Below are 27128 nucleotides of genomic sequence, written 5' to 3'. Positions count from 1 at the left end.
TTGAGATTTTTAGAGCAGATCATTAATACTTCTCAATTTTTAAGAAAACAACATTGTTTTCTCTGTTCTGTCATAACTACATGCCTGTGTACACACACACACACACACACACACACACACACATTTAACTTGACACTCATAGTCTTCCTGTTTGATTTGTAGTAAAAAAAATCTTTGATATTACTCAAGCTACTGTGTTTTTCTGATTGGAATGATGCTAGAATTAGAATTCCTACTCAGCAATGTAACAGAGCAAAACTATAAATGTGTTTGATGTTTGACCTGTAAAGATGAACAGGTCAAGATTTTCTTTTATTATTCATTGGGCTGTAAAATGCTTGCTTAAAATCCATGAAGAAAAGGCCTGTTCAGATGCCTTTAGTACATTGAAGGTGTAACAGTATTGCCTTCTTTGTTAGTGCATCCATTCAGTATGGTAAAGGAAGGTTTTGTATAAACGCTTTAAGCCAAATATTTTATTGTTTCTGGGCTCAGACCCTGCCTGATAACTAGCTCCCAATTTTCCTACCAGCAGCCATTCTACATTACATCTTTCAGAATTTTAACAATAATTTTGAAATGATTTCAGGTTACTTGTAGAAGTAATTTCAAAATCAGAAGATGCTACCAGTGCAAAGAAGAGCATTGTATATGTTACTTAGATTTCATCCCCTGTTGCTATGCTGCTGCATTTCTATAATTGCTTACCATTTCTGTCTCCAGGCATAAATGCATGTGTTCAACACATACAGTTGTATCAGTTTTCCCTAACATTCTGAGGAAGCTTCAGACACGTGTGCCTTTGCCCTGAAATGGTAGTGTCTGCTTTCTAAAAAAATGAAGTACTGCTACACACCAACATACCACCCTTTAGGAGCACATATGGTGTTTACTTTTTTCCAGATATCTTTGGCCTCAGTTTCCCTGTCTTCCATGTCTTTAGCAGTTTTTTCAAGCATAAGCCCTCATTTTCTAGCATAGCATAACCCTCATCCTAGAACTATGAAATAGTTCCTCATGCCCCCAGCTAAGTGATGCTTTCCTGACAGGAATATCATAGAAAAGATGCCATGCCCTGCTCAGTGAATTTCATCCAGAGGCATACAGTGCCGAACTATATCACTAGCAGTGACTAGAACAAGATATAATTGTGGAATAAATTCCAAAATTGTACCATTATCTTATTTCTTATGAAACCTTCACTTCCTGGCTTAGTGTCATTCATGATTCCATGCAAAATAGCCACTTTTATGTTGATTAGCAATTATTATTTATTTCCATTGTCCTTGTGCATGCACTTCTCCTTTCTCCCTTTTTATCAATTAAAAGTAGAGATTAAATGGCTTTGACTTTGTGTGAGGTGTTGTGAATTGTTACTGTTTTTCACATAATAGTGCCATTTCAATGTTGCCCAGGCTAGCTAGGGGGAGCATCTTTAAACTGGCTGCTACTCCCATTTATCATGCTCCTATCTGGTTCACTGTGCATTTCCTTCCTGGCAGAATGAATTGTTCCTGATTCATCCTGTACTTTGCTTGCTTTACCCTGAAATCAGCCATGTCTACAAGCAGGCTTGCTTTTGCTGTTTGGTTTGTAAAGATGATAGATATTTATACAAAGACTTGGGAGCTTATGCGAATTGCCACTGGAGTGTGAGTGCTTCCAAGTCCTTTTGCTGTGCATGCTTAGGATAGATGGTTTGCATATGCATACCTATGTAATACACTTAGAATTCTCTCTCTTTTTTTTTTTTTTAGTCATTTCCCACACTAGCCTTAAATTTACAGCCAAGGCTGAGTTATAGTCCCAATTTCACAAACAAACAACAAATTAGAGACTGTTTCCTAAGTAGTGAGAAATCAGATGTAGACTGTCTGGGGCAGTGTGGTGGCTCCATGGGCTGTCAGTAGTACACTCATTTGTCTGTCTGTTTAGTCATCCTCCTTATCACTTTGTGGTCTTAGGAGGACATTCCAGGCCGAGAGGCTGCTTCTTTCTATTTCTTCTCTCATCATCCATGCCTCTGCTTGTTTTAACAGTCTTGTATCTAGTAATCTCTAGAAGGGAGCCAAGACTAAAGAGCCCTACCCTCTTTATACCCCAGAATAACTTGGCTTTGAATTATTTTTCCCTCTCCTTTTAGGAAATAATGTAGATTTGATTTGATGTAACATGGATTTATATTTACATTAAGAACTCAGAACTCCCCCCATCCCCACTCAGCTTGTGGAGACAGCCCTAGCTGTCCTGGATTTCCTTTGTAGGCCAGGCTGGCCTCAGACTCATAGAGATCTGCTTGCCTCTGCTTCCCTGAGTGTGGGATTAAAGGGGAGCGCCACCATGCCTGGCCCTGTCTCTGTAATCTCTTGAGCTGCCACACTTAAAAGGTTTTCATGCCCATCTCCACCAAGTTATTTTCAAACAGAGATGAACATGATTGATTGTATTACCAAATTGGAAGCTGATATTTTGAGGAACACAGAAATTTCTCATTGTATACTATAAGTAGTGATAATTAAAAATATTGTATGTCAGTATAATATACAGTGCCTATAAAGCTGACGACAAGGGCAGAACCCTGGGTTTAACCTGGAGCACCACAAAGACAAACAAACCAGCCTTGATTGTGATGTGGTTCCTGTTCTCAGAGAATTTACCACATACCCAGGAAAGCAGATACGTGCTGAACTACAGTTTCAGATGGTGATTTCGGCATATGATCAGGTTAGACATTGTGTGAGGAGCTTTCATCCAGATGCCTCATAGTGAAAAAAGTGCTGGGGATTTTCTTAGAGCGAGGGCCTTTATACTAAAAAAGAACTGGGCAAGATCGTGTTGTTGGATGACATTAATTGGTTATAACATAATTAGGTATGAATCTAGGAAGAATGTAAATTCATTTGATATATTAAAATATGTTCCTGTATTAGTTAAATATTGAATGCTTGTATAAACATATGCCTGTTCTCAAGAACTTTGTGTTTTAAAATATAGTCTACAATGTAAGATAGTATAATAGTACAGTGGCTCCTGTTATAAAGTGAGAGCAACAAGAGCTTGAATCAAGGCTGAAGCTCAGGGCTGGTTAGGTAGTGCTTGCCTCTAGGCCTCCCAGCGTGAGATCAGTTCTCAGGAATTACATGATGGAAGGAGAGGACCAACTCCTGAGAGTTGCCCTTTGACAGGGCATAGAACCTTAAAATGCATTTGCACACATATGTAAATAAATGTAATTTTCGAAACTTTTAAAAAGACTTGAGCCCATTAAGTCCCATATTCTTTCCATGAATTCTACACTGCCTTCCCCTTGACCTTCTGTCTGTATGTTGCGTCTCCATCAGACATCTTAAAAAATAAGATTAGAATACAATTAAAACAGTTTTCAGTTGGGGACAGGAAGTATCACCCAACTCTACTCTTGATATTCCACAGTCCCTCTCTGCGTGGGGTGCGGTATAATCAGGAAGATAAGTGTTGGCCAGAACCGCAGTCTTTGTGAGCAAGCTGAGGTTAGTTCCTGAGACACTTAGTAACTGAATGAAAAGACAGTGCCTGGTCTGCCACGCCATTGGACAGTTAGGGAGCACTTACTAACATCAAGACTTCTTTCCTCCCACCATGTTCAGTGTTCAGAATAAGGAATGAGAAAAGGGAGTAAGTAAGTGAGGCATTGGTGAGTTTGATGATATATTTAATCCCCAAAGCAATTGTAAAAATAAGGACAAGTTCCTCTTCCTAACTTAAATATACCAAATCATTTAAATAGAATCACTCTTTAGGCTCAGGTTCTCTCTACTTCTGGGAAAAAAAAAAAAAAAATATATATATATATATATATATATATATATATATATATATGGTAAAGGTTAGATCATTCGATCTCATATTAATGATGAGAAGCAGGACAACTCAGGAAGTGAGAACATCTGATTTTTAACTTCTCAAAAACTCTGTGTTAAATGTCAGATATATAAGGCAAGAGAAGGTGGAAAATAAGATTCCAGTGTTGAGGGATTATATAGTCCAATAATATTTTCGATCTGACTCCTTGAGAAAACTGAGTCTTAGCACTCTTAAGCTGGAATTCTCCAAGTTGGCCACATAGCAGAGTCATCTAGACAGCTTATCAATACACAACCACTTGGGCCTCATTGCCAAAGTTTCTGATCCTGGATATCTGGGTGGGGCCGCAGAGTTCTTTCCTACCAAGTTCCTAGGTCCTGCTAGGATTTCTGTTATCTAGAGTGTGAAGTTAAATTATTTTCCCTATGCTTCTAGAATGTTATTGGTTATGAATAATTGGAGGATTTAAGAAAGTTCTCAATTATTTCTCTTTGTTTTGAGCATTAGTTGAGAAACTCTGATGAGTGCAATTTTATTTCGTAAATGCTTTCTTAAATGTATGCATGTGTTGAAGTAAGAAGAGAGCATCAGCTTCCCTGGCGCTGGCGTTACATGGGGCTGTGAGCTGCCCGGTGTGAGTGCTGGCACTGAGTGCAGGCCCCTGTGAAAGAGCAGAGTTCTGTTCTTGGTTAGACTGCTCTATGGTTTATATAGCTCTGTCTCGGTCCTGTAAGGGATCTGGAGAAGTCCTCATCATCTGAGCAGGTGTTTCCTATGGCTATGGAGAAGCAGCTTCAGTTTCCATCCTGGGAGATCTGTCTGTAAGGCTTCACTGTTTCTGCAGTGCAAGGTGACTGTAGATTTAAGACAGTGAGAACAATAAGTCTTGAAATTTCTATACTTGCTATAAACATCACAATGCCTTAGATGTTCCACATAATCTGCCCTGTTGTACTTTGAATTATATCCTAACTTTTCAATTAGAAAAGAGTCGCTGTAGCACTTAAGGTCACTTTGCTTCATCTCTTCAGGATATAGGGTAGCACTGCTGGGTTAAGACTCAACTCTTGCCAATTCCGTTAGTCATACAGGCTGTTATGTTCCTGTGTGATCCTTATTATTCATTAAGATGGATGAGGTGTAAGAGGAGTAAGTCCAAAACTAAGTACACATGGGATTCAGGTTTTGTTTTCTGATACTAGAGAGTCTCTAATTTGAGGTAGTTTAGGCCTGTGGCCTTGGTAACAGACAGTTGACCTGAGAAAAACTTCTATTAGATTTGGTTTCTATAGCAGTGAAATGTACTTAACACTTAGGTTTAGGATTAACAAAGATGTATGGAAATACAAATGAATTCTTGTAGATTCAAATGTCTGTACATATAGTAGATTCCAATGTAGTGAATAGAAAAGCCAGGATTCAAACTGAGACTTCTCTGTAGAGTTTCCTCAGGTTACCATTCAACCTTTCCAAAATAACTAAGTTTCTATAGCCTGTTTAGTATATATTAGTTTATGTAAAATGCTGGTAGAATTGTGTATGAGTTAAATGAAAGAAGATACATATACCACAGAGATAGATTTTCCCATGAGACCCTTGTTATGAACCCAGGGGTTTGGTCTCTTTAGCAGTTTACTTCTGCACATGTATTTAACTGTACTGTTCAGTATTTTCATTAGTATCAGAAATTTAACTCCATAGTATTAAATGTACAATTCACATCTGTTTCTTCCTTTGTATTTTCCTTTCTACTTCCCCTCCCCACTTCCCCTTCCTCCCCTTCTCTTCTTTCTCCATTCTTCTCTTCCCTCCCCTACCTCCATTCTTTTTTCATGGGACTCACTGTTTAACTTACTGCTGGTTTCAAACCCCTGAAGTCCTAGGCCTCAACCTACTGAATGTCAGGGTTATAGCCCTGTGCCACTACTTCTGGCTGTAAGTTTCATTTCTCCAAAGGTGAGCAAAGCTCAGCTCTTGATTTGAAATTTTTCCTTTTCAGTTTTTATGTTTATGTAACGTAAATTTGCAGTCTTTTACAAGTTTTTCTTCAATAAAAATATTTATTAGCTGGGTATAATGACACATGCATTTAATTTCAGCAAAGGTAGTTGGATCCTTGTGACTTCAAGACCAAACAGAAGTACATAGTGAGACCCTGTCTCAAAAATGATTTTATTTTATTATTGTTTGTGTATGTATATGATGTGTGTATGTTTTAGAGGCTGACACTCATGCTCTGGAGTATGTATAAAGTTCAGAGGACAGCTTTGTGGAGTAGATTCTCTCTTTCCTCATTTAAATTGGTTCCAAGGATTGAACTCAGGTCATCAGGGTATCATGTTTGGGGAAGCAAACAGTTTTATCTCCTAAGTCATCTCTCTAGCTCATTGCTTGTTTGTTTGGTCAGTATACATAATCAGTGGTGGTCTGGTCCAAGTGTTTTAATCTTTGAAACAAAGCATGAATATTAAAGTGGTACTCTAAACATATTTCTTAAGTTTTATTACATATATATACAAATATAATACACACATATGTAATATATATACATATACATACATATATATGCATATATATATTCTATAATTTTTTTTTTCTAGCTGCCCTAGAATTCTTGTAGATCAGGCTGTCTTAAACTTGGAGATTTGCCTGTCTCTGCCTGGGCTTAAAGGTGTATGCCACCACCATCCATCCAATATATATATGTTTTTTTGAGACAAGGTTTCTCTGTGTAGCCCTGGCTGTCCTGGAACTTGCTCTGTAGATCAGGCTGGCCTTGAACTAACAGATCTACCTGCCTCTGCCTTCCAAGTACTGTAATTAAAAGGGTGTGCCACCACCTCCCAACTCTGTTTTGTTGTTTTAGATAGTAATAGAACATGTTCAGATCAGCATCGTTCTTTGGATTCTAAGGAGTTGGTACTGTAGGAAGAGAATAAGGCAAACGAAAGAGTAATCGTTGAAAAGGGAAGGCAGTACACAGGTTAACAGGACTGTGTCTTGCCCTGCAGAGGATGTACTTTAATTGAAACAGCAAGAGGAGGGAAACAAGCTCAAGTGCAAGGTAGTGTATAAGCTTGGCTATGAGAAGATGAAGGAGTTCCCTTGTTCATCAGATGAGGACAGGCCATGAGAAGGTAGGCCTAGTGGAGAATGTGATCTTTCCATGCAAGGCGTGCACCTCTGCCACTGAGCTGTGCTCCTACCCTAATATTTTTCCTTGTTTGTTGTTTGGTTTCTGTGTGTGTGTGTGTGTGTGTGTGTGTGTGTGTTTGTTTGTTTGTTTTTTTTTGTTTTTATGTGGACACCCAATTGTTTCGGTATCACTTTGGAAGACTATTGTTCTATTCCTATAATAAATGTCCTATAAACCATGCCATAATTATGGTAGACTAGGGAATTTCTTCACAACAGTTGAATTGCTCTTGCAAGAGAAAGGATTCAACAATTGCTAGATACTTAAAAATGTATTGGAATACAATGGAGGAAGATATTTGTAGTTCCTTGTTCTATAAGGGAATATGATTGTCATCTTGTAAAATCGGTGAATTAAAAATTGAAATTACAGTACAAATATAATCATATTGTATATTCTTTTAGATTGTGACCCTGTTAAATTCATTTACTGTTTCTGCAACATACTTTCTATAGATTGTGAGTATTTTTTTTTCAGATTAAAACTCTTCCTTTACCTTAAATTATGTTATCTTATAAAAGGAGAAATTGTCCTCTTCATTAGGGTAGCTGATGACTTCTTGTTATGTGCCCTCCCCAACTGGCAAGAACGCTGCTAGGAATGCAGTTAGTTTGTATTAGCAAAACAAAAGTGATTAGCAGCTCATCAGGGCATCAGCCCTTTCCTGTGGCAATCCAGCTGCTGTCCATTGGTGTTTTTTCATAGTTTAAGGCCCACAGAGGAGTGTCCTAAATCTGCAGAAGCCTCTAGAGTCTGTGTTCTAGTCACTGAGTCTGTGCCTATCTTCAGTTTAGCAGCGTGCATGCTGAGGCTGAAACAGCCCTGTGTGTCAGACAGTGACAGGTTTTAGCTTGGAGTCAGGACTGGAGACTTATGACCTGTATATTCATAGTTCTAGAGATGTTAGCAACCAGCTGTTTGTAACAGCAAGCCAAGACTTCACAGCTAGGTGCCTGTGTTCCAAATTCAAACAACAGCAGGCTTTTTAAGCTCATTTAAAAAAACTAATGACATTTATCTACTAACGTGTGTGCATGGCACCCCAGCATATATGTGGAGGTAGGAGGACAACTGCAAGTGTCTACTGTTCTTCCACTATGTGGGTCTCAGGGATTGCGTTCAGCTTGTTTGACTTGGCAGCTGGTGTTCTTACCTGCTGAGCCATCCTATCTGCCCATCTTAAACTTTTAATTCTACCAACCTAGAGTCCATATTGCAGAAGTATGTACATCGGCTTGTGAAAACCCATCTGCTTCTAAGGGCCATGCATTTGACTTCATAAGAACTTATTAGCAATATGGTTTTTAAAACTTTAAAAGTAGAGCCAGAAAGATGACTCAGTAGGTAAATGTGCTTGCCTCCAAGCCTGATAACTTGAGTTTTTATGACCAACATGGTATAAGGAGAGACTAGATCCCCCCCGAAGGGTTTCCCTCAGACCTCCATGTACATGCACACTTATTTACTCATACAGACGTACCCAAATAAATAAATGAATACACACACACACACACACACACACACACACACACACACAACCAAATCCCCAACCCAACTTTAAAAGTATTGACACCTAGAGATTGTCTCTCATTTTATGTTGTCTTCACTTCTTGCAGATCTTAGTAGGCAAAAATGACTGGGCTTAACTCTTTCCAATGAAAGTGTTTGAGTTTTATCTGCTTATCAGCAACCAAAAAAGTTTTGTTTTTCTCTTCTGTTCATCCTCTCCTGATCAGGAGGATCCCTTAGCATTTAGGAACCTGAAACTATTTAACAGCTTACATCTGTTTTATCTCACATGCAGAAGCAGATAATCACAAAATACAAAGCAGTTTTGTGGCGTTTTCCTTTTCTCATTGCGAATTTATGGAGTCCCTAGCTGTAAAATGTGCACTTACAGGTTGGCACTCCAGCTGCAGGATGAGTGCTGGCTTAAGTGTATGTGCTGGCGGCTCACAGAGGAGGTGGAGGAGGTTGACGCAGCAGCATCTAGATTGCAGAAACCTTCCTCTAAGTTTATCCAAAGCTTTACTTTGGCTCTGGGAGTTTTTCTCTTTTAACATTTTGACCATATTTGGGAACAAGTGGACCTTATATCCTACTCCTGTGGGATAAAACAAGTCAATTCTCTCACCTTTGGCCATTCAGACTCACAGCCCCCAGCTTGTTATTCAAAGCTAAAATTTATCACATTAGAAAAATTCAAGCAGAACTAAAAAAGAAAACCCTGGAGTGAATTCCGGAAGAACACATCAGCACAAGGTTTTGGAATCTTCTACCTTTGGAATGGCACTGTATGTGTTTAGTTCCTCTAGCACTGAATTGTGACGACACATGTGAAATGTAACCTACCAGGGAAGCTCACCAGAGACTCAGGATTCAGGCGTTTACTAAAGGTCATGTCCAGAAGAAAAACACTTATTTTTATGTGTTACATTAAAAAATAATTTGTCTTTGCACAGGAACGTACGTGTGTGTGTGTGTGTGTGTGTGTGTGTGTGTGTGTGTGTGTGTGTAGTTCAGAGTCAGGCCTGGTGTTAAGTACCGGTGCTTGCTGAACCTTCTTCCCAGTTTGCTGCAGTACTGCAGACTAGACTTTTCTTCTAACAGTAATAATTTTAAGAATATGCTACAATGGAGGACACCACAGAGCTAGTAAGATTTATTGACTTTGAAAGATTTGATATAGGTGCTGGAGAAATGGCTCAGCAGTTAAGAGCACTGGCTGCTCTTTCAGAGGACACCCTCTTCCCCCCCGGCTGGATCCCTGCATCCAATGGCAGCTCAGAACCATCCATAACTCCAGTTCTAGAGATTGTGACACCCTCTTCTGGGCTCTGTGGACACTTCATGTATATGGTTCATAGGCATACTTATGCAGCTAAAACACCCAAACACATAAATAAAAATAAATAAAACATTGGATGGTGGAATAAAATATTTTCCCTCAAAAGATAATATAAGTAATTTTGTATTGAAGTAATTGTATTTATTCTATATGGGTAGCATTAGAAGGGAAATTATTTTTTAAAGTTATTTTGTAAGCTTGAACTGACTTTTTATGTATATTATTATTAAAGAGAAGTTGTGGAGTAATTAAGTTCTCTAAAATATAAATTCCAAGTTATAATGTACTTTTAAAGAATTTAAGCATTTTATACTACTTCAAAATAGTAAAATTAATATTTTTAAATTAAAACATATTTGACTACAAATTTCTGAACTTCAGTATGTTGTGTTTATTTTTACCTCTTTCCTCAATTAACTGTATGATGGAGTTAGGGTTAGGGAAAGGGGCTCTGCATGTAGCTCCGTGGTGCAGGACTTACTTAGCAAGTATGAGGTCCTGAGCACCTCCTCCCTTGATGGGGGGCGGAGTAAATGGAAAGGCTAACATTTTAGTTTGCTTTGGTGGCTAAGAATATTTTGAGTATCTGAAAAGTCAACTTAAAAAGTTAAGTATTACTTAGGAAAAAATTCAGTTTTCTGAATTTGCTTATGACCAAGACTGAACCTTTGAAACAGTTATGCATTAATAAGGACTGGAAAGAGGGGACATTTCATACAGTGCTTGTGTCCCAAGCTTGCAGTTTCCCCTTGTAGACATCATGCTATTTTATGTATTCATTTACCAATTTGGCAAAAAGCATCAGTCAGCTGCTGCCTTTTACAGCTGTTTTAATTTCTTTCTTTTCTAACTACAACATTCTTTACATACTATGAGAGCCATGTTGGTCTAACAATACCCCAGAGGACCTAGGGTTTGTTACATTATATCCTTTTTCTAATTACTGAAAAGATTTAGGGAATTAGCATGACTTTTAAATTACTACTCTGATAATACTGTTGTGTTTATTCAGTCATTTTATTTTGAATGCTACCATAATATGATACCAAACAGCCAAGTTAATTTGAATTTTACAGCATACGTTATAGGAAAGTTACATTCTTCTTTAAAAGACTTTTCTTAATTCCATTCATCTTCATACTACTTTCTAAATACTGAGAAATTTTACTGTAGACTTTGGGAACGCATGAACTTCTAGGAAGCTAGCAAGAATGAAGCTTCATTTGATTCCAACCTAATACGCAGTTTGGCAAGCTAAACTCCAGCCTCTCCTTTTAGCAGCATTTCCGGTATCAGACTTTCTTACCAACTGCTCCTGCCTTTGTGCTTAGCAACTCTGTGTCCCTTTCAGCCAGTGCTTGTTACTCCAGGTACATAGGAGAGGCCTGTGTTAATTATGTAGAAATACAGCATAAATGAAGGAAACCTTTGTTTAGAAAAAAATTTAAAAAAGAAGTTCCTTTTAACAGTCAGAAACCCAGTAAGTGACAAAGTCTAGACGACCTATTGTACATCATTTTGATATAGAACATAGAGATGATTTTTTTAGGTTTCATTTTCTTTTTAAAAAAGAATAAGTGATAACTTCTTCGAAAGCAGCAACTAGCTACCAATTGCTTGAAAGTCCTGATAAGAGAGGAATCACAAGTGTCTACTGTGTGTCACACATTAAACATTCTCAGAGATGGAGAGAAGGCCGCAGGGTTAGGAGGACGTGGTACTCCTAGAGAACCTGAGCTCAGTTCTTGGCATCCACATGGCAGCTCATAATCATCTGTACCTCCAACTCCAAGGGCTCCAGCACCCCTTGCTGGCTCTGTGGGCACCAGGCATGTGTGCGGTGCACAGACAGACATGCAGGCAAAGTAAACACTACCTCTCTAGTTATGATGTTGTTCTTCTTCCCCTACTGGTAAGGGAACTGATGTACAGAGGGAAGTAGCTTATAATAGAATTAGAAAATGTTCCCTTTTTTTCTTTAACCCTTTCCACCAAACCAGGTGTCAGTAAACTGTGTCCCCTGTCCAAATTCTGTTGGCCTGTTTTTGTGTTTTTGACCCCAACTTGCGGAAGAAGGCTTACATATCTTGTCTCACAGTCCATTGAGGGAAACCAAGACAGAAACTCAAAACTGAGCAGGAACCTGGAGGCAGGAGCTGGTACAGAGACCATGGAGGGGTGCTGCCTACTAGCTTGCTCCTTCTGGCTTACTCAGCCTGCATTCTTATTGAAGCCAGAACCACCAGCCCAGTACTCCCCACAATGGGCTGGCCTTCCCACATCGATCACTAAGAACGTGACTACAGGCTTGCCTACAGCCTGATCTTATGTAGGCGTTTTCTCCATCCTCTCAGATGTCTATAGCTTGTGCCAATTTGATATAAAACTAGCCAGCACATGAGGTCTCATGAATTTCCACTGGCATCAACTTACTATGTAGCTGAGGCTGGCCTTGAACTCCTGATCCTCTTGCCTTAACCTTTCAGGGCTAGAATTACAGGTATGTGCCACTGTGTTCAGCCTGTTCTATAATAAAGTTTTGTTAGAACACAATCACATCTTTCTTTTTCTTTTCTTTTCTTTTTTTTTTTTTTAGGTCTTATAGCACAACAGCCAAAAGTTGTAACAGAGATATATGGTTCAAAAACCCGTATTTATTCCCCTTTGCAGGAAAAATAAAAATAAAAAAGGTGCTGACTCCCAAATTAAAACCATAGAAAGTAGATTCTCTATAATCTAACAAACTAAAATATTAAACAGCAGTGAGCCATGAATGCTTGAAAGCTAGTGGTGTTCAGTTTAGAAAAAAAAAATGAGAGGATTTAAATTTAAAGTCTAGCAGTTGTATGCCCATAGTTCATTTGCGTTCATTTCTTAAAAGCAGTGTGGGTAAGTATCTCAGTTCTCTTTTTTTAAATATTTTATTTAATTTTAACTTATGTGCATTGGTGTGAGGGTGTCAGATCTTGGCGTTACAGACAGTTGTGAGCTGCCATGTGGGTGCTAGGAATTGAACCCAGGTCCTTTGGAAGAATAGGCAGTGCTCTTAACCACTGAGCCATCTCTCCAGCCCTCTCAGTTCTCTTTTAAAGATATGTGCAAATATCTTGTTCTTTGAGTTCTGATGAGCACAGCTTAACATTTCAGTAGTGTAGATGTGACACTTAAACTATACCTTCTTTTGGGCTAACTGATGTTTGCATTCCTGCAGAGTTCTTTGTAAAAAGATATAGGGCAGCTTAAAATTTTGAAATCTGTTAATGTTTCAGCTCAGTTGCTTGTTTGGGCTGGAGAGTTACGAGCTCTGGCTGCTCTTATAGAAGACCTGGGTTCAAGTCCCAGCACCCACGTGGCAGCTCACAACCAGTTCCAGGAGATCTGATGCCCTCTTCTGGCCTCCACTGGTGCTACATGCACATGGTGCACACACATATAAAGGCAAAAGAACAATACATGTAAAGTAATTTTTGTCAGAGTCAGAGATGTATAGGGACTAGCTGTGGCAGGGAGTACCTCTATGGGGATCAGATACAAAACCACTCAGGAGACTCTCACCAGTTTGTGGTCATATGTCTGAAAGGCTTTCTTTAAAAAACAGTATTACAGTTTACTTATGTATGTGGGTACAAGTATGCCATGGCGCGTGTGTAGAGGTTGTTAGCTGCCACTGGGTGCTGGGAACCAAACCCAGTCTTTTGCAAGAGCAGCAAGTGTTCTTAACTGCTGAGCTATCTCTCTAGCTTGTCCCTAAAATCCTCATATACTTTCCCAAATATCATTTCTCCAATATTTGGCATCTCAGGATTTTTGTTTGTTTTTGTTGTTGCTTTATTGATATTTTTGTTTGTTTATTGTTGTTGTCCTTTTTGAGATAGGGACTACATAGCTCTAGCTGTCCTGGAACTCACTGTCTAGTCCAAGTTGTCTTCAAACTTACAGAGATCTACCTGCCTCTGCTTCTACATCCAGTTCAAAATCTCAGCTCTTTTTAAAAATGGGTTTTGGTTTGGTTTTGGTTTTGGTTTTTCCAGACAGTTTCTCTGTGGCTGTCCTGCTCACTTTGTAGACCAGGCTGTCCTCGAACTCAGAGATCTGCTTGTCTCTGCCTTCCAGAGTGCTGGGATTACAGATGTAGTCTTAAGGATGTTTTTAATTTAAATACAATTGCATCACTAGCCCCTCCTTTGCCTCCCTCCATCCCTTCCCAGCTATCCTTCCTTCAAGTTCCCCCCTCAGACTGATACCCTCTTTTTCTTTGATTGTTATTGTTACACACACATGTATATGTATCTGTATGCACAAATATGTCTGTCCACACACACACAACCTGCTGAGTCCATTTTTTAAAAAAAGTTATGTGTATATGTTTTTTGGATGATCATTCTGTATTGGGCAACTAATAAAGGGGCTCAATTCAGCTTTTCCTAGTAGCTAGTAGTTGCCTATAGTTCTTTGTTTAGAGGTGGAACACTAATAAAATTTTCCCCTTTCATGTATACATACCCACTGATATTGTCATTGTTCCAGCCTTGTGTATGTAGCCATTTCTAGGAGAGACTGTTTTATAGCAGACTTCCTGGTATTCTGGCTCCTATAATCTTTCAACCTCCTCCTTTAAGATATTCTCTGAGACACAAATGTAGGTTGGGGCTGGGATCCCTCGTATTTGTTGTTCCTATATTCTGTCAAGTTGCGTCTTTTGTGATAGTCTCCATTTTCTTGAAGAGGAAGTCTTCTTTGCAGAGAGTTGGTAGATATACTTATCCCAGAAAGTTGGTTCTTAAAAGAACAAAAAGAGAAGGGGAAAATATCAAGAACTTTGGTGACTAAAATTTATTTTAGCTTAAAAATTAATGGTCTTTTTGGGAATAACTAGAACCTCATTAAATGACCAGCATTGCCTGGCATCAATATGAAATGTGAGGGTAATAAGTACTTTTTTGAAAAGATTAACTTTTACTATTTTATACATGTATGTATACATACATGTCTTTGTGTATGTGCATGTGAGTGTAGGTACCTACAGAGGCCAGAAGAGGGCATTAGAGGCCTTGGAGCTATAGTTACAGGTGGTTGTGAGCCACTTGATGTAGATGCCTGGGGCCACTCTAAGGTCTTCTGCAAAAGCAGTGAGTGCTCTTAACTGCTGAGCCCTCTCTTCAGTACCAAAAATTTATTTTTAATTGGTTGTATGTATGTTTCTGTATTAGTATATACTATACATATATGGGTGCTCAAGAAGGCTAGAAGAGAGATCCCTTATTGCTATAGTTACAAATAACTGTAATTTAGATCTTCTGGATGAGCGGCAAGTTCTGTTGACTACTGAGCCAACTCTCCAGTCCAAGCCCTTTCAATGAAGGATCTCAGCATACACTTTAGATGTCTACTATAGAAAGTAAACAGTCATAAGCCAGGAATGTTAAAAAGTTTATAATTTAAATACAACATTCTGATTCTTAGATTTTAAGAAGCCTCTCAGAAGACAGTTATGCTAGGCTCCTGTCTGTAAGCATAGAGAATACCATTAATAGGGACAGAGGTTGTCTCTCTCCCAGGGGTGGGTCTCAAGTTGGGCTAGTCCTTGCTTTGCCATCCCCTCAATCTCTGCTCCATCTTTATCCCTACACTTCTTGTAGGCAAGACACATTTTGGGCTGAAGGTTTTATGGTTGAGTTGGTGTCCCCCTCCCTCCACTGAAAGTCCCACGTCATTGGTGAGCTTTTTAAGTCTTACATGAAGAGAGATTATGATGTACTGATTATTTCTATAAAGTGTGGAATTTCACAACTTTGTCAGGTTTAATCTTTAAGGTGACTTTCTGTGGTTAATATTTTTTAGACTAGAAAACCAAGGTTGATATTTAAAGTCTTGTCAATTATAAACTAGTTCTGTCATAATATTACTTTTAACTTACTATACCATATAGCAGCAATTAATCTGAACAAGATATATTTATGTGTATATATATTATGACTTCATTAAAGTAAACCTGGGTTAAAGGAAGAATTGAGAAGGTATATGTAGGTATATGCAAATAACTGCCATTTTACATAAAGGACTTCAACATCCGGTGTTCTGAAAGCAATCCCCCAAGAGTATGGACCAACATCTCTGTATGTTTTATTTATATTTACCAGGGTTTTATGGCTTACTTTTCCATTTTATAATCTAGGGCATGGCATTTACTTGCCGTGGACCTTTAGTCTCCACCAATCTGTAAGTGCTTGTACATTGTTTGTTTACTTCCTTGATCTTAACACTTTTGAAGAGTTAACAGTTCTGAACATATTTGAAGGGTTTTTCACCAGTTATTTTGTAAAATGCCTCAATTCTCATTTCTCAAGTTTTTTCATTTAGATGGATATTAAGTATTTTTTCCATGAACATTTATAGAACATAGGCATCCTTTAGTCTATCTAGTCAGATTAGATCTTGTTAGTATGTTACAGGTGGTGTTAGCCTAGGTCACATGGTTAAGCTCATATCTCCCATTTGTCTCTGGTGTAAGTTTACTTTATTCTGTTAGCATTATTAGATATATTAGGGACATTATTTGAATACGTGCTAACATCTTTCTCCTCTATCTTCTGCCCACTAATTAAAAAAGAAAAAAAATACATGTTTTTGGCACAGTAAGAAGTAGAAGGAATAAAGCTATAAATAATATAGACAACCCTCCAATATCTAGGGTTTTTCAAACTCCTAGAACTACAAGATGAATTTAGCAGGTTCACAGAATACAAGGCCAATGTGCAAATTGAATCATATCTTTATCTGCTAAAAATGAGCATGGGGGGTTGTTCATGTAAGTTTGTGTGCATAGCACTCTGGTGCACATGTTGCAGATATTTGCAGAAGCCACTCTTTGATATTGGGTGTCTTTCTTGATTGCTCTCCTCTTTGGTTTTTGAGATACAATCTCACTGCACTGGAGCTCGTAAATTCAACTTGGCTTGCTAGCCAGTGTACTCCAAGATTCTGCCTCTGCCTCCCTGAATGCTAGGGTTGCATATAGGCCATGTCCGTGTCCAACTTTTACATGTATGCTAGAGATCCTTGCTCAACAGTTGTGTTACCAGTGGAGCCATTCCCAGCCCCTGATTGTATAAAGTACCGTTTATAATAGCATCATGAAATGACTATAAATCCTATTTACACATTTATGTAATATTACATGGTACATAGAAAATATTACTTAAAGGTTTTGATTCAAACAAAGAATGATCAGGTTGCTTCAGAAAACAGCAGCTGTGCCTGTGAAAAAGCACAAGGACATGGCTTGCAAGGTTCTCATCAAGACTTCTAAAGATAATCTGAGTGGCATGAACTAAAGCTTTTAAGTGACATGCACACTTTCAGGCTTATTGATCAGATTTTAAAAATGAAACAGTCCTGAAAATAACAAAGCCACAAAAAAGCTTTTTGATGCCATTATGCCTTTCATCATGAGTAACAGTAATATTTAATGCACATTTAAAGTATTATTGATTTTTTAAAAAGTTATCTTGTAACTATTTAAAATGCCCCCAAGATTCCATTGCTTTGTTAGTTTTTTCTTTATATCTTTGATGTAAATTATCATTTCTTCAGAACACTTTGCTAATGTTTTTACAATCACTATATACATATTTGTATATTTAAAACTTTAAAAACCAGAAACAGGAGCATCAGTGAGCACCTAATTTGTGGCCTCCTTGAGCGTAATGATGAACCAGAAAATGTACTTCTGTAGTAAGCACATACTTCCTTTGGCTGATGTCTTACCCTGATAGTTAGTTGGAAGGAGCTTTTAAAGCAGTGATGTCTGCATATTGAAACCACACTAGGAACTTTAGATATCAGTGTTTAGGTACAACCTAGGTATACCAAAAGTACAGCTCCTGGACACTCCTTCTGTGGTTTAATTTATCCAGTAGGATTCTTTTAAGTTCTCCAGGATAGTAGGATATATAGCCCCATTTGAGAACCACTATTCTGTAAGAAACTTTAAGGATATTTTTAAATCCTTCAAGTTGTATTCGTTTTAAAGTAGTTACTGTCCTGAAAAAATTATTGTACAGCATGAATATTATTTCAAGTAATCTTTAAAGTTATGCTTAGGTAGCCAGCCTATCATTGAATGAAAGGGGTAATATACATATCCTTTGTATTTACGTTTCTACCTTCTATATTATTAAACATTCCCCAAGAAATAAAGTAGTTATATCCCTGCCCTGTACAAAAGCTTTCAATTATCTGTCCACTTAGATTAAACTGTGAGTTCCTTATCTGTCCCAACCTGTTCTCAGTTTTACCACCTGTTCTTCAGTGCTAGCGTCTAAAAGCCGTGCATAGTACACTCACCTACTCTTCCACAGGGCTCTTTGGTTTCTTCTCTGCTCACGTTTATCCTGTTTGCTTTGTTGCTAATGTTCATCATTGTAGTTCTCCTGCTGTGATGAAATACAGGAGAAAAAGGAGGAAGGGGTTACTTTTTGCTCAGTTTCAGAGTTTCAGGCCCCAAAGTATCAAGGCATTATGGTAGCACACAGTACAGTGTGATGAGAGCTTGTAGTAGAGAAATTCTCTTTACCTCAAGATCACAGGGAAGCAAAAAGAGTGAAGAAAGGAGGGACTAGGGTTTCAATCTTCTCTTTAGACTCATGTTCCCCAAGGTTGTAATTCACCGAGGACGCAAATGGGTCTTTTGAGGGACAGTCACATCACAGCAACAGTAATTTAACAATAGATGCAGAAAGATTACTTTGTAGAGTAGAACATTCTAGCATTGAACACTTTAAACAAGGTCTGTTTTAGGTATTTTACATAAACTGTCTCTTATAATCTCTATTCCTTTGTCTAAGAAATAGTCATTTTCCTTACCATACAGATGGGAACTTGACATTTTCAGGGGTAAAAAACATGCTTAAAAAGTAGTATTAGCAAAAATAACATTTCATATTTCAGATCGATTTTTTATTTCTTTGCTCTTTTCTTCCCACCTTACATTGCCCATTTGATGGTTATCATGACTTCTTCCCACACGTAGTGTGCATAAACATGTTTTCAGTCTTGCTTTGAATCCTTTATAGGAAAAAAATTTAATGACTTTAAAAGGTAGGGTAATCATTATTTCCATTTCTTCTGTCTGACCAGCTTTATTAGTTTGCTGTAATTATCTGAGTATCAGTAAGCAGTATAGTTATATATGCACTTGTGTTTTTAGTCCTTTTTTATAAGTATATTTCCTGGACTGTTTCACTTGTCCTAAACTGTAACTAGAGACCTGCAATTCATTTTTTAAAAAGATTTATTTAGTGTATGAGTGTCCTATCTGCCTGTACATCTGCACGCCAGAAGATGTAATGCATCAGATTTCATTACAGATGGATGTGAGCCACCATGTGGTTGCTGGGAATTGAACTCAGGACCATCTGGAAGAGCAGACAGTGCTCTTAACCACTGAGCCATCTCTCCAACCCAACTTGCAATTCTTAATTGGCAAATTCCCCCCCCCCCGCCTTTTTTTTTGTTGGTCTCTCTCTCTCTCTCTCTCTCTCTGTGTGTGTGTGTGTGTGTGTGTGTGTGTGTTTGACCCACAAATTGACTTAGTAATACCTACTTATAATTAATTGGGCTGGGTTTTAGTTGGGATTTTCAAAAGGAACAGATGAGAGAAGGGAGGATTCATTAGAGTGGCTTATAGGCTGTAGTGCTAGTAGCCCAACAATGGTTTGTCTTTTGTCCTTCTAGAAGGTCAAGAATCTATTAATTGTTCAGCCAGTGATCCTGCGGGTGTCTTAGTAGTTCCAGTCTGATGCTAGAGGTTCTGGTGTATTCGTAGAGAGCTGCTGGTCTCTCATCTAAATTCTGAAGAAGTAGATTTTAATAACAGCAGATGAATGCCTCAGCAACAGGACAGATGGACTTGCCAGCAAGAGTGAAGATGAACAGGCAAAAAGCATGAGCTTTCCTTCCAGCTTTTATGTAGGCTGCTGCCAGAAGGTGTGGTCTAGTAGATCTAGGTCTGCTCACCTCCAATGATCCAGTCAAAAACATTCCCCACAGGTGTGCTCAGCTACTTGGAGTGTTATTTGATTCTTGATGTCATCAGGTTGACAGCCAAGGTTAGCCATGGTGGACTGTAATTATATTCAGCCATAAAACTCAGTGTAGTGATTCCTGCTCATGTGAAGAAAAAAGCTTATATATGTAGACTACTTTTCTAGGTAAAGCTCAGCTGTACAACCTTATAGTCTTTGGGAGAATGTTAAAATTTAACAAGAAGTTAATTTGAGCAACATTAAAAATACAATAAGTTTGGCAGCATGTAATATTGTTTCCTTCCTTCATCTGTTTCCCAGGCATTATTGACATTTGTAATTGACTCTTTAGGATGCTGCTTTGTACTTACTGTGTTACAATCTAATTTGATAACTTCTCTTTCATTAGAATGTGAAACATGTGGTAGAAGTGTTCAAGAAGTGGCTGAAGGAAGGAAGAAAGTGCCACTGCCTATCAGAAACTAAAACAAAACATGGGAAATACAACCACCAAATTCCGCAAAGCACTCATCAATGGTGATGAAAACCTGGCTTGCCAAATATATGAAAATAATCCCCAGCTAAAAGAATCCCTTGATCCAAATATATCCTATGGAGAGCCCTATCAGCACAACACTCCATTACACTATGCTGCTAGACATGGAATGAACAGAATACTAGGGTAAGTGCTACTTTAAACCCATCGTAAGTAACAGTGAGAATAAAATACTTGTGATCTTTGAAAATACGTAATACTGACACATGTCTGTGTTATATGACCTATTCTGAGTTCTAATAGTGAAGATAGTACATGCATACTTGTTGCTTTGACTATATTTCTATGCAGAATGTAATGTAGAAAATAGATTAGATTACAGAGGAAAGATTACAGGGTAAGAGTGAACAGTAGCCAACGTGACCATTGCAGAGCAGTGTGGTTAAGGAGGTTAAGAGTGATTCAAAGATATATAGCATTAGAAGTGAAAGTAAAGACTATCAATAATACACTAGGATGATCCCTTCCTCATTACCGGAAACTTATAAAACTTAAACGGAAACTACAGGACTCTGATTACTGGAATTGAAATGTGAGTCATATCTTGGCTCTAGTATGACATTCTGAACTTCCTAGAATGTCATTAATAGATAACTATCTAAACATAAAATGATCAGCTAGCTGGAGGCTTTCTGTTTAAAAAGGAAAAAACAAAGTGACACATAAGTGTCCCCCCACCTAAGAGTCCAAATGCATTTGTTAATCAAGTGGTCAAGAAAAACCTGCTCAAGAAAAGCCATTTGTTACAGAGTCTTGAGAAATAATACAAAAGATGCCTAAAATAAAGAATAGACACAGTGACCCTTGTGGTCATTGTTCATGCTCACCCCTTAAGTGTATACTACACTGTCTACAGTGCCTCCTTTGAACCATTAACTGCCAACAGACCCTCTGGGAGGAAAGGAGCCTCATGGCTCTTCTCCCGTCCATGATAAAATACTGACTGACCCAATCTTGTCCAAATCAAGTGCAGATCACCACAGCTTTAATGAGTTAAGGAGTGAATGAGTGCAGCAGTTGCTATGTCCTGTCAGAAAGCACCTTTTTGCTGCATGTCTCCTTGTCCTCTGGTCTTGCATTCTTTCCACCCCTCTTCTGCAATTTCCCATATCCCAGTTAAGGATGAGCACTGTATTGGCACTTATTTTCAGCATTTTAGTCAGCTACAATTTCTTCATTAATTGATGCCCACTGCAATACAGCTCTATTTTCAAATGGTGAATGAGAGCTGAGGCCCTAGGCTATTTTCAAAAATTAATTAAATCTTTCAAGCAAAACAACTCCTAGTTTTTGATGCTAATGATAAAATTTGATCTTTCAAATGAATGCTAAAATTTTGAAAGACTCATTCTTTATATTCATCTTGACAACTTCCCAGTTCTTACTTTCTAATAAAATTGGTAGTGATAAAAAGTAATGTAACTTATTATATAATAAAAGATGACAACATTTAGAGGGTCTCTGTAACTTTGTGAATCCATATATTTCATTTTCGTATATGATCCTTTAAAATTCTGCACTGATTAAAATTTTTTAAATGTTACTTAAACTATTAGATTTTTAGTTAACACTTCAAAAAGTTTATACAGTTTTAAAGTAATCTTTAATAATCTACCACTTGCTAGATTTTTTTTTTTTTTATGTTGTATCATTATTTGAAAAGGTAATTTAAGCCAGGCAGGCTAGCCCACACCTTTAATCCCAGCACTCTGGGAGGCAGAGGCAGGTGGATTGCTGTGAGTTCAAGCATAGCCTGATCTACAAAGCGAGTCCAGGACAGCGAAGGCTACACAGAGAAACCATGTCTCAAAAAAACAGAGCAAAACAAAAAAAGAAAAAAAAGAAAAGAGAGACAAGAAAAATGCAATTTAAAATATTTCTTACTTTCCTAATCTATATAAAGTCTAGATTTTGTTCATATACTACACTCAAACCAAAATATGTTAAGACAGATCGAATCCTTTGAAAATTAACCTGGGGGTTCTCTAGCTAAAGGAGTAGACACAGGCCCCCATTCCTCACCCAAAAGCAATCTTCAATTGATAACTAAATGTTTCCCTCAAGAAAATCTTATTGGGGAAACAAACTACTCTTTTTTTTTCTTTTTTCTTTTTCCTTTTTTTCTTTTGTGGACTTATTTCTTTTTTAATTTGCATTTATTTATTTTATGTACGAGTGGTTTATCTGCATGTACACCTACAGGCCAGAGGAGGGCATCAGATCTCGTTATATACAGTGTGAGCTACCATGTGGTTGCTGGGAACTGAACTCAGGACCTCTGGAAGAGCAGCTAGTGCTCTTAACTGCTGAGCCATCTCTCCATCCCAACAAACTACTCTCAAGAGCAGGCTGCATGTCCAGCAATAGATGGCCAACAGAAAATAAACTCAGCAGTGTCTTTGGAGGCTTTTTGTCTCATAATGTCATGTCATGGTTTTTCCATTATTAATTTTTTATTTCTATTAATTTTTAAGTACTCTTTTGCATTGTAACAGCCTCTACTCCCTCCTTTTTTTCTCCATTCTTTTTTGTTTTCTTTTTCTTTCTATATTGTCATAGATTTTCTATTTTATAGACACTAAGGTTCATTTTTCTTGTGTATGTGTGGTTCGTGCACTTGAGTGCATTCATACGAGTGTCACAGCCCATGGTGGAGATCAGAGGACAACATAGAAGAGTCAGTCTGTCATTCTACAGGAGTGCAATGAGTGAGACTCAGATTGTCAGGCTTGTGAGGCAAGCACTTTACCTTCTAAACCATTTTGCTGGCTCTCAGTTTTCTTAATTGAGTGAATTAGTTATTAAAAAAACTTCAATAGAAATTGGACTTTTGGCTTTGAAATAGCTCTTACCTTAAAAATGTTATCTTCTCTGTATTTTTAGGTAGGAAAACATTGTTTTTATCCTTCCTTTCCATTTTAGGACTTTTCTTTTTGGTAGAGATGGAAACCCAAATAAACGGAATGTGCACAATGAAACGTCTATGCATTTGTTGTGTATGGGACCTCAGATCATGGTAGCGGAAGGAACCCTTCATCCTCGCTTAGCACGCCCTGTGGAAGATGATTTCAGAAGGGCAGATTGTCTGCAGATGATCTTACGATGGAAAGGAGCAAAACTTGACCAGGGTGAATACGAGAGAGCAGCTATTGATGCTGTTGATAACAAAAAAAACACACCCCTTCACTATGCTGCAGCCTCAGGGATGAAAGCCTGTGTGGAGGTAAAACTTGCCTTCTTTTCAATATTCTGTGCTAGAAAATGTTTGTGTTGATGATATGTGGTAGTCAGTGTTTGCTTTGTATTTAACAATTCTTACCTCTTATTCTTTCTAAAGAACCAAATCCCTTTGTAAGTAAAGTTACTAAAGTTCAGTTTTCCAACCTTTTGGAATATAATATAATCAAGATCAATAAGAGTAATTGTTAACCTCTCTTAAGATAACAGTCAGCTAAGTACTGTCATACTGAGAATAAAAGGGTTTTTTTTTTTTTTCCTGAAAAAAAATTTTGTTAGCAGGGAGTGGGAGGATGGGGGGGTTGGGACAGAGTTTTTCTGCGTAGCCTTGGCTGTCCTGGAGTTCACTCTGTAGACCAGGCTGGCTTCAAACTCCGCCTGCCTCTGCCTCCAGAGTGCTAGAATTAAAGGCGTGCGCCACTACCACCCAAACCTGAAAATTTTAATAGCCAACTTATAAAACTTATATATCTTGGATGTGGGGAAAAATGACAAGTCCAGTCTATTGATACAGTATCTTCACTTGATTTGTTTACCAAATAGGAAATTGTTAATGGTTACATTTGTTAATACTCCTTATTAAAACCTGTGTTACCTTTCAGACTAAGGTTTTAAGTATTCTCACCAAACACACACACAAAAGGAGTGTGGTGGGTATATAAACTAGCTTGATATAATCATTCCATGGTAAACACATATATCAAAACATCATATTGTGGCCGGGCTTGGCAGCGTATCCTGTAATCCCAGCACTCTGGGAGGCGGAGACAGGAGGATCTTTGTGAGTTTGAGGCCAGCCTGGTCTACAAACAAGTCCAGGACAGCTAAGGTACACAGAGCAACCCTATCTTGATAAAGCAGAAAAACAAACAAAATCCCTCCAAAACTTGTCTTTAAAATTTCTTTTTTTTTTTTCCTGTTGAATCTGTGTTAAAGTATTCCTAAATACATACTACATTTTAGGGTTTTTCTAAATTTATAAATATCTTACACTTAGGTAAAAACCACTCACTTAATCTTTGATTTCTTAAAAGATGTAATTGTAAGTGTTACAGCTGTGAGAAGAAAGATATCCTGGCAGTTGGAAGCCAAGGAATACCACAAAGTCACACCACACAACAAATCTCACACAAGATTTATTGGGAAAGACACAGATGGTGGCTGCCTCTGCTCAGGAGAGAAGCAGCAAAGAACTGAGCAGGAGGCAGGCTTTATATAAAGTTTCCTGTGGGGTGGAGCTTTCTAGGGTGGTCTGAGATTGGTGGGATTTTGTAGCCTGATCTTGGGGCAAGCTCAGGGACTGGTGGTATTCTGTGGCTTTTTTTTTTGAGGGGGTTTTCTGGGGGACAGGACCTAGCTACTCACATGCCTCAAGAGGCTGGGCCTGGCAGTGAGAACAGTCTGGAGGCGGGGCATGGACACTCACTTTATAGTAACTTATAGTTACTTATAGCATCATATAGGGTATTTATTGTATCATCACTACTGTTCTTACAACAGTACATATTTTCTCAGCTACCAGCATTCATGTCATATACATGATTTATAGAATTTCATTTGTATAGGTGTATTTAAGTATGAGCAGATGTATTTATTATAGATTGGATCGGTCTTTATTCTTACATTTTTGTACTTTATTTTATAAGTAACGATGATAATAAAATTGCAAATATATATCAAAGATTCAATATTTAATGTTTCTTTAGTCATACTTTTAAGTTAATATCAAATTTGTGAATATGTTTTAAAGATTATAGTCATATAATTTCATTAGCTACAGATCAATTTTTGTTACTTCTTGAACTCTGTGATCTTGTTTTCTATTTACTGCTATTTGTTACTTGTTAATCAGTCTTTTAGAAACTTTGTCCTTTTGTTTCCTTGACCACTATTAGTGAATTGCCATGGTTAACTTGGATCTGTTTTCCAAGCAGTGCTTCCTAACATTAACTCAATGTGGTAAAAAGATGCCCCAGGATTTGGAGGGGAAGCATGTCAACAGAATTCCTGATACTTTTTACACAAGCTTTTCTGAGTATTGTTCTGTGCTCACCATCTAGGGAAGAATCTGCTGTGGTGACTCACATGTGTAGAACTATATGGTTTTTAAATGTGTTAGGGTAGAAATAGCTTGTTCTTGATAGTACCAATACTATTTTAATTTCTGCAGTTAAATTCAGTAAGCAATGCTATGTGGTGGCCGATTTTTAAGTGTATTTACAATGTTGTGTATATTAAATTGTTAAAAAAAATGGAGTGCTAATTTTACCAGTATCTTTTGTTGTTCACAGATGTGTATATTATGTAGTATTGGGGGGGGGGAAGTGTGAGAGAGTGTGTGTGTGTTTCTGTTTACACTGCTTAATCTATCAACATACGACATTGCATGAGCCACTCTAGTTGGTGACTGTTTTCATTTTCTGTATTGACAAGAGCTCATTGATTAACTGTAATTGTAAAAATGGAGCCTTATGAACACCTCACATTTATTTCATCATTTATTGACAAATTTCAATATAGCATTTTACCACTTGAAGTTTATCACCAGTGTCTTAAGTGTACTCTTGCTCAGCTTTAGGCCCTTTGTGATTTTTGTCATGCTTATTATTAAGCTAGAAATGTTTCCCAGGGAAGCATATATTAACTTCTCTACAGGGGCCTGTTGTCTTTTCCTACTAAAGTGCTTAAAACAAGTATGTTGCAATATGTAGCCCACCATGTAACTAAAGCTCTGAGAATATTATGTATCGTGTAAAATTTACTCTCTTGGGTAATTTAAACTTCTCCACATTATTGCTTAAATTTTTTATTATAAGAATAATAGGGATAAATATTTTTATAATTTTTAAATATTCTTAGTGCTCAGTGGTACTAGGTATCTTAAAATGGTACAAGTTGAGTGGATAAATACCACCAGATTTATTATTTTTCACAAAACTATGAGGCCATTTAATGATGGAAGGAGCAGAGATGTCTCGTACTGCTCCTGCTGTGGCCTATGAGACATTTCGTGATAGTTTTCTCTTAGGTGCTTGGGATAAATCTAAAAGTTATCTCAAAGGAGCCCTTAGTCACTAATGTTCTGTTAACTAATGCTTGTTGTAAAATGCATCCCATTTTCTCTGGGGAATCTTTAAACTTGAGATCATTCTTTCTTCCGGCCTGCACCCCCAGTAAGTCCAGCTTTTTTTTTTTTTTTTAACTTTTAGGGATTCATATTTATGGGAGCATTTCTTCTCCAGTTGTTAGTTTTAGTTCTTTTTTTTATATGTATTAGTTTTCTTTGCTTTGACAAACAGGTACTCCACTCACAAAGCAACTTAGGAGGGAAAATTTTTGACTCATAGTTAATGGTTGTAGTTAATCATAGCCAGAAAAGCATGATAGGATGAGTGGCTCTAACTCAGGAGGACTCCTGAACCC

At 37.7% G+C, this 27128-nt stretch overlaps 1 protein-coding gene across 3 annotated transcripts in view; it reads left to right on the top strand.

Annotated features, from left to right (window-relative positions):
- The window catches only part of ANKIB1 (ankyrin repeat and IBR domain containing 1), a 95339-nt gene that overhangs the window by 2827 nt on the left and 65384 nt on the right, over positions 1–27128 (top strand). For 2 of the 3 annotated variants that reach the window (XM_084786063.1, XM_084786062.1), the window contains exons 2-3: positions 20322–20594; positions 23391–23691. In XM_084786063.1, coding sequence (XP_084642189.1) covers positions 20407–20594; positions 23391–23691 — 489 coding nt within the window. In that variant the 5' untranslated portion in view covers positions 20322–20406. Of the gene's footprint in view, positions 1–20321; positions 20595–23390; positions 23692–27128 lie in introns of those variants that run through there. The other variant, XM_084786064.1, reaches the window with a different exon arrangement.

The sequence above is a fragment of the Acomys minous genome (assembly GCF_964271855.1).
Source record: "Acomys minous genome assembly, chromosome: 6".
NCBI classification, from domain to species: domain Eukaryota; kingdom Metazoa; phylum Chordata; class Mammalia; order Rodentia; family Muridae; genus Acomys; species Acomys minous.
Note: the sequence above shows the minus strand (reverse complement) of the source record. Positions and strands in the feature narration are given on the sequence as shown.